This window comes from Cornus florida, unplaced genomic scaffold (genome assembly GCF_030987335.1).
Source record: "Cornus florida cultivar Cherokee Brave unplaced genomic scaffold, ASM3098733v1 CherokeeBrave_3.0.0_Hap2_Chr07, whole genome shotgun sequence".
NCBI classification, from domain to species: domain Eukaryota; kingdom Viridiplantae; phylum Streptophyta; class Magnoliopsida; order Cornales; family Cornaceae; genus Cornus; species Cornus florida.
Window position 1 is genome coordinate 13,309,090 of NW_026775577.1, and position 8,035 is coordinate 13,317,124.

The 8,035-nt window shown below is 33.7% G+C and overlaps 1 protein-coding gene across 1 annotated transcript; it reads right to left on the reverse strand.

Annotated features, from left to right (window-relative positions):
- Positions 1-690: 690 nt before the first annotated feature.
- LOC132266437 (sucrose synthase 6-like) lies at positions 691-5,682 on the reverse strand. Its single transcript, XM_059767311.1, has 15 exons — positions 5,253-5,682; positions 4,825-4,979; positions 4,495-4,687; positions 4,269-4,387; positions 3,983-4,199; positions 3,785-3,880; positions 3,512-3,685; positions 3,272-3,388; positions 2,997-3,163; positions 2,526-2,750; positions 1,852-2,418; positions 1,630-1,768; positions 1,461-1,543; positions 1,087-1,107; positions 691-973 (listed from the first exon to the last, which is right to left on the reverse strand). Exons 1-15 carry the CDS (start codon positions 5,493-5,495, stop codon positions 958-960), a joined length of 2,532 nt encoding a protein of 843 aa, XP_059623294.1. The 5' UTR covers positions 5,496-5,682; the 3' UTR covers positions 691-957.
- Between the last annotated feature and the right edge of the window lie 2,353 nt (positions 5,683-8,035).

An 8,035-nucleotide genomic window follows, 5' to 3' on the forward strand; every position in this document is an offset into this window, starting at 1 on the left:
TGTTGCAACAAGTCTACTGTTTGATGCTGCCAACTGTTGCATTGCTTCTCATATCAACCCAACCTATTGCTGTTGTTACAGCCTCCTGCAGCCATGACAAGCGTTTACGCTGAACCTGACATCAAAGGTATGGCTTGTCGCTCTGCTCATGATGATACTCACATTTTGGCTTCTACTATTGCCCACAGCTGCTGCTATTGCACCGGTACTGACAACGAATTCTCATTGTTGCTGCACATGCTCACCCTACCAATTGTTATGCTGATGTGAAAATTCTATATTGGATGGATTGAAATTTGGTGGGTTATCCTATAAGTTCCTCCATTCTCTAATAATCAATCCGAGGGGTTGGTTTATATTTCTACTGCCTCGGATTTTCACTTGCTACTGTTCGTTTATTATAATGTCTTCAGTACTATAGGCTAGAAAATGCCTTATTCTGAAGGTGGAACTCAGCTGAGTATGTCCATTTGTTCTCTGTACAGCCTTTCTATTTCATATGTGCAAGTTCACACAATCTTACTTCAACAAAAAATGAAATCATAAAGAAACACCCACAATTTTAAAATGTATTGCATCCATCAAACAAGTATTCAGTTTGGTCAATCGATCCTAGTCTATTAACTTCTTGGATATTTTGCTACTGTGATGCACTCATAATCTGAATTTTCATTCAGGTAAGTTCCAAAGTATGAAATATCAATAGTAATTTATATAATACTTTCGAATACAAAAGGCTAAACAGCACTTTTGTATTATCAAACAGAAAAATTCTCACATTATATATCAAAGAATCAATGATCTGCATCAGATCAAAACCAGATTCTCTGTTATTATATTAGTACACAAATCACTTTCTCTAGGCTTGCAAAGTGATGTGAATTCAATAAAAATAACAGGAGATAACACCAATGTAGACTGCACAAATTTGAGTTGGTTGCCCTAGTTTTTGAACCTTCAAGCTCCGAACAACCTGCAAGTCAAAATGGTTTTAGTGAAGTGTTACTTAAGCAAATGCAGAACTGTAAGAATAAAACTCATTGAAAAGAAACTGTGAGAATCAAGCAATTGTAAATGCAGTCTTACCTTTGCAACCGGGACTGGCGCCTGATGCAACACAAAACAATATAATAGTTAGTTGACAGGCAAGTTCTCAAACTAAGATAAGTTTGAAGTTTGAAATATATCTATTCTATAATAGAAAGGGAGGAGGAGATGCTTCTATTTTCTTTTCTTTTCTTTTTAAATTTGCTTCTTTACTTTGGAAAATTATAAGCAACAAAGAATAGTTGTTGTCATTACGAATCTCCATCTATTACATTTTGCTTATTTGCTGTTACCATAGGAGACAATGGGAGAAAAAATAAATACATTACATAATTTATCTACTTTTTTCAAAGAATAGTAGTTATATAGTTTAGGAACGATTGCCATCATTTTTTTGAAGTTAGTTAACTTGCCTTTGTAGGGGCTGTGCTTTGGCTTTTTCCTCCTGGGGCGCTTTTTGTTGGTCGTCCTTAATTGAGTTAGGCACATTGTTCGCCTGTGACAGTGTCATATGAGCAAGTGTTAGCAATCCCGTGGGCTTAAAGTTCAGTGATATGTGTCAAATTCATTAAAGCAACATACCAACTTCCTGAATTGGAGATTGTAGAACAATTGGAGGTATCTTTGCTTTGCTTGATTTTGGTCCTTGTTCAACTGCTTCCAGAAGCTATAAATGCACCCCATATTCAACACCTTATTTGCATAGATCTTCCATGTGTAGCTGCAAAATAATCGAAAAATATTAGTTGTCACATTCACTAAATACTTGAATAAGTCCAATTAATTTAGAACAGCTTATTGTACCATTCATATATACGCTTTAGACCTCCATCCGAAATCATGTTCCAATATTCAGCATTCTCCTTGCACTTCTGGAAAAAATCAGCAATCTTATTGCTGGACTCATCTCCGTTGTTGGGATCAATATGGAAACCTGAAACCCCATCAACAATGATCTCGGTTGGGCCTCCTTGGTTGGTGGCAAATGTGGGTAATCCGCAGTTCATTGCCTCAATGACAGTGAGACCAAATGCTTCATACAGAGCAGGCTGCACGAAAGCTCCCTTCGTGTCAGCAATGATGCGGTATAGCTCAGCATTCCTGTGCTTATCTGTCTGCGCTGCAATCCATCTGAACTGACCCTTGAGTTGGTATTTGTCTATCAACATGTGCATCTTTTTTATTTCGGCTATTTCTTCTCTGTCCTTTGATTTTGCAGGATCAAAGAAGCCGGCAACAACAGCAAGATTAACCAAATTCCTCAGCCTCTTGTTTTTTGCAAACCACTCCACTAATCCACTGATATTCTTCACTGTATCAAGTCTTGCCATCGAGAAAATGATAGGTTTTTTCCGGTCCTCTAGATATCCACTGTATAAGGAAGCAGTTCAGATAAAGTGTTTGATACTTTAGACAGATAATCCTATTGGCACTAGGCAGTTTAAAATCTAAATTATGGTTGAAACTCAAACTCTTACATGTGCTCATCATTGTCAACTTTACTAAACAGTAGTTCTTCAATGGCAGGACGAAATGCTGTGAGTCGCTTCTGCTTCTCTGTGTATGAGAAATAGACAGATTGGTCGGCCCCAGGAGAAGCAATGTTGAATTTGGGATCAAAGACATTGATGCCAGAAACAACTCTATAAAGTCCTGGAAGCGTGAATGCAGTGTGGCTTTCGTACTGTCCAGGCCTATCCTTGCTGCAAACAAATAACATTTGAATTCAATACAATATGCTATTTTAGTTAATTTTAAAATTTATCATATTCTCACGGTTGAAAAGGCTTTAAGAGCAAGAAAAGGATTGAATTTGCTCTCTTTGAATTCTCTAATTTTAATTCTTAAAACTTTAAATCTTGTCCACTGGTTTTGAGTCTAAGGTTAGGGAAATATGTGAGGTGAGTATAAGCTTATATTAGGTGTGGAAATGTGACAGATATTCCAACCTTCCAGCAATTTCTTGGTATGTGCTTGTGATGATGAAATCTGCGGTGTTCATTGCAATTGTATCAGCTGTAAATTGGCATGAGAAGTGATACTTGGGGTCAAACTCCTTCCATTTGATGTCTGAATCTTCGTACTTCGTCTTCTCTAAAGCATGTGCAATAGTTCCCTATATATTTAAAAAAGTGTATATATATCGATATTAGTAAATATAAGAAGAAAAATTCATAGTTGCCAATAACTAATTTGAACTAGTGAACAAAATGAACAGACAGACCAGAGTTGTCCCAAGTTTGCTGGCCACAAGTGAAGCCACCAAGTTTCCGTCAGTATAATTTCCAATGATAAGATCTGGTTTCCCTTCCATGAGTTCAAGGATCTTAGTTGTGGCATCCTAATGATTTGTGACAAGCAAAAAAAAAAAAAAAAAAAACACGAAAGACAACATTGCAACTGGTTATATATTGTGTAGGAGAGATTTAAAAGAGTTAGCGTTGATGGTTTATAAGGCACATACCTGAGCAAACCTCTCAAGATAGGGATAAATGTCAAAACGAGAAATCCATGGGCGGAGCACTCCATTTTCTGTCTTGAATGGAAGCCGGAGGATGTGGGAGTGCTTTGTATTGATGACCGGTTCTAGCTCCTGGTTGCACTTATTCCCCTGAGCATCAGGGATAAGGCGGGTGACCTGTTGCATATAATCAAACACAGTATCACTTACAAAGTTAATTTTAAGCTGATCTACCACTGCCAGCCAAAGCATTTTGTTGTGATATATGGCACTTACCACAAGAATGTGAGGCTTCACATTAAGACCTTGTTGTTTAACTCTGAGAAGCAATTCCTCTTCGAAAGCAATCACTTGATCCAAAACATACACCACCTGTTGAATTATGTGAGAACAAAGTTTAGATTTGCACATAAAGATCAAATGCATTAGAATTATTATTTTTTTTTATTAATGCTAAGATCGTAGATTGTATACCTGTCCCCCAGTGTCTGGCAAGCCGAGGACATCAGCTTGACCAAAGTATCCATGAACAGAGAACAACACAACATTGAATATCGTTGGAAGCCTGCCAAAGAACTTCTCCATGTTTGAAGGGTCTGGCGCTTGGAGTACCTCCGAAAGCAGTCTCATTGTCTCCTTAACTCTTTCTGTTGTATCACCCCACCCCTTCTCAAAACCCCACTCCTTGAACCTGCAGAAATATATGTTATTAGATGTCGATTTCTAAGCCAGCTTACACATGAAAAAAAATATATGTTACCTTAGCTCAAAGTCCTGATATGGTGTATCTTTGGGCAATACTGAGAGGTTTACATCAGCTACTATAAGAGCTGACTGAAGCTTTGAAGCCGTGTTAAGTGTCTCATTGATCATGAGTGTCTGCAAATTTGGAACCAAAAATTGATTAGAAACTATTTAATTTTCTAGAATTGGCAGTATTAATTTGAAAGGTTTTCTTGTTTGCATTAGCAGTGTAGCTTCCATACTTCTCCTTGGTGATTTAGTGAGAGTAGGTGATCAACGAGAGGCTGTGCACTCTCTGAGCCACCATTCAGCTTAGAAGTAAGGAATTTTGAAACGAAATTGATTCCATTTCCAATTGATGAAGACAGGGTGAGTCGAGGCATAGAGAAGTCAAATGCTCCAAAATCAAGCTCCAATGCATTTTCATCTTTTGCCCTGCAATGTTAAAACAACACCATCTATGTCTGATTGTGTTCATAAATTACCATGAAAACATTACCAAAAAAAAAAAAAGTGGCAAAAAAAAAAAAATAAAAATAAACAGAAACAAGCTACATGTCAATGATTTATACCAATTTTCATCTATGATCATCTCTTTGAATTTCAAGTACTCTGTAGCAGTGATGGCATCAACCGATAGATCATTAGCACTCACTTGAACGAATTCCCAAAATCCAGGATTTGGCCTAACGGCAAAGGCAATATGTGGAGGAACAACAGCAGCCTCCTGTAGATTCCATGAACAAAAAACATCACACAACTGGGACAATCATCTCTGTTTTCAGAAAAGCTGTACAATAACCCTGTTTGGTTATGTTTTCTGAAAACTTGGTTACAAAAACGTTTGTTTTCAAAGAACTTTAAAAAAACAATTATTTGAAAACAAATTTTTTTTTTTTTTTTTTGAGAATTGTTTTCATAAAACTGAAACAAGCAGGCCCTTATATTCTTAAAATGCTAGAAACAAATACTACATGATGAATGAGAGATGAATTTAGACCTGAGTATTGCACAAAATGTAGCCAAGTAAGCCTCCCAAGACTTGATTCCTCTCGTTCGCGTCATCTATGGCTTTCTCCATTTCAGCCATTAAATGGTGAAGTTTCATCAACCGCCTTCCCTTCTCGGTGTACTTAGCAAAGCACCTCTTCATATGGTACCGGCTCTCCCTCAGGGCGGCTGGCATGGTATCGGCTATTGAGTCAGAGCGCTTTAAGGCAGCTGCTGTAGAAGAAGAAGCCATTTGATGAGCAAGCAATAATTTGGAAAGACAAAGGTATGAGTAGTATTTACAGAAGAAGAGACTTGTTTGGCATGTCAAGTTGAGATGTTTAGGACATTTATAGATAACGGTTTGGGGGTAGTTTGCTTTCGGTTGCTATAAGGGTTTGGAAAAAGGAAAGGATAGGTGTAGGGAGAGGAGAAGGAACATTCCTACCAGGTAGCATTTGGGAAAGAGTTAAAGGAAGGAATATATCATTGAGAGGAGATTCCTGCTTTTATATATATATATATATATATATATATATATATATATATATTGGGGATGGTTTATGGTGTGATTCTTTTCTTTTTCTTGGGTTCATATTGGTGGCAGTTTAGGGTTTTGCCCGCCAAAACTGGTCATATCAAGAAATAAGAAAAAAAGAGAGGAAGGATTGAAGGAACAAAAAAATAACACTGTCCAAGGCAATTCCCTTCCATTGTCTCATTTTAGACATCCCCTGTGTCCTTGTGAGTTGTGAGGTTGACTTACCTAGATGCAATGGAAATTGTAACATATGTTTCTTACACAAAATCTATACAGTTGTATTAAATCAACCAAATAAACATTAGCATTCTTGGATATTTTGTATATAAAGTAATAAAAATAAAATATTAAGGGGTGACCTTTCCTTTTCTCGTCCAAAAACAGTATATAGGACTTCAAAACTGTTTTAAACAAAATGAAGGAGAATTCCGATTAATAGTTTAATGGCAAAGACTCTCATCTCACAAAATCATGTTGCCAGGGTGGGTCAACTAGCCCATACCCCCAATTTTTTTCAAAATTTCATTAATTCCTCCTAAATATTAATTAATTTATTGATATTGTCCCTAAAATTCATTGAAATTTTCAATTGGTCCCTCCAATTTTTTTCAAAATACTTTATATATTGATTCAAAATAGAGAGTTTGAAAATAAATTTAGTTAGTATCTCCTTGAAATTTAAGAAATTTTCAACTTGAACTCTTTAACTATACTTCTAAAAGCTTAAATGTTGTGAAACAAAATTTTAAACTCATTATTATTATAGTCGTTATCACAACACATTGTTATTATATTTACATAAATACATGTACAATATCTATAATATTAATTCAAGAGAGAAAAAAAGGGAGAAAAAAATCACTAATGTTCCCTCATGTTTAATAAAAATGCATTGTTTACAAGAAAAATATATAGAATTATATATAACAATCTTTATTGGTGAGTCCCAGAAATATTGGAAAGGAAAATAAACTGAAGTATTATGACATTGTTGATGACAACAAAAATATCATGTATGCTAATATTTGTTATTGTCACTTGCTAAATGACAAATTTTATAACTATTTGTATCTTGTTTAATAACTCAATAATAATCTTGTTAAATTCAAAATAATTTTGTATAGTTAAAATTCATTATTATTTTCTAATATTTCATCTAGGCATATCATTCCAAGTTGAATCAAAGGACTCAATTTTTTTCTTCCAAAATTTAGATTTTTGAAAAACTACAACAAATGATTTAGCAAATTTGATTCTCTAAAAATGCTTATTTCTTTACTTCTTTTCTTTTTAATTTTAACTCGTCATTTTTTCTCTATATTTTTCTTTCTAATATCATTTTATCGTCTATAATTAAGTTGTATTTTTCTCAATATATGAGTAAGATTTAAACAATATTATATTGCAATTAATTTATAAAATTTTCTAACTTTAGTTACATATTACAAATTTGGCCCCTAACCTAATATTTTTGGCTCTGAGCATACAAAGTTTATTGTTTTGCTAGTGATTACACATATTATTACAATCTCATATTAAATTTTCGTTTTTGGTATAATTATAAATTTTTAAGGGAACATGTAAATAATGCACTGTCCTCCTTCAAAATTAAGAAGTTGTTCTTTTATGTTCAAATATGTGTATTATCAAGTCGTAAGATTTTTTAAAATTAAAAGGGTTTAACTTCTAATATAACATTTTTGCCTTAAATTTTTTAAAAATTTAAAGGGTAATTATATAAAAATAGATATATTTTGTTTTGACGGTTCAAATGAGATAATTAATTTGAGACATAAAAGAAAAAAGAGACCACTAATATCAGAATGATAATAATATAATTGATTTATTATTTACTAATATAACTTTTAACACTTCTTTCCTTATTAAAAAAAAAAAAATTTATGAACTTTTGGCCAAGAGAGGAAGTATACATGCATGATAAAAATGCAAATATATTGTATTTGTATTTATTTATATATATTTTTAGCAAAATTATAATTTTATTAATAAACTTAAAGCATAGGATCTGATTTAACAGTGTAACTAAGATAACATGAAAATTTGTAATTGGATTTCATTATCTCGTATAAGATTTTTTTAATGAAGACGAAAAATAGATTGTTTGGCACTTTATGCAAATATTTGTCTAAAAAAAAATATAATTCAGATTAGAAAACAATTCAGATAAAAAACTAAAACATTCCATCAAATTTAATTTGATCCTTTTGAATATTTTTGTCTTTTTACACACT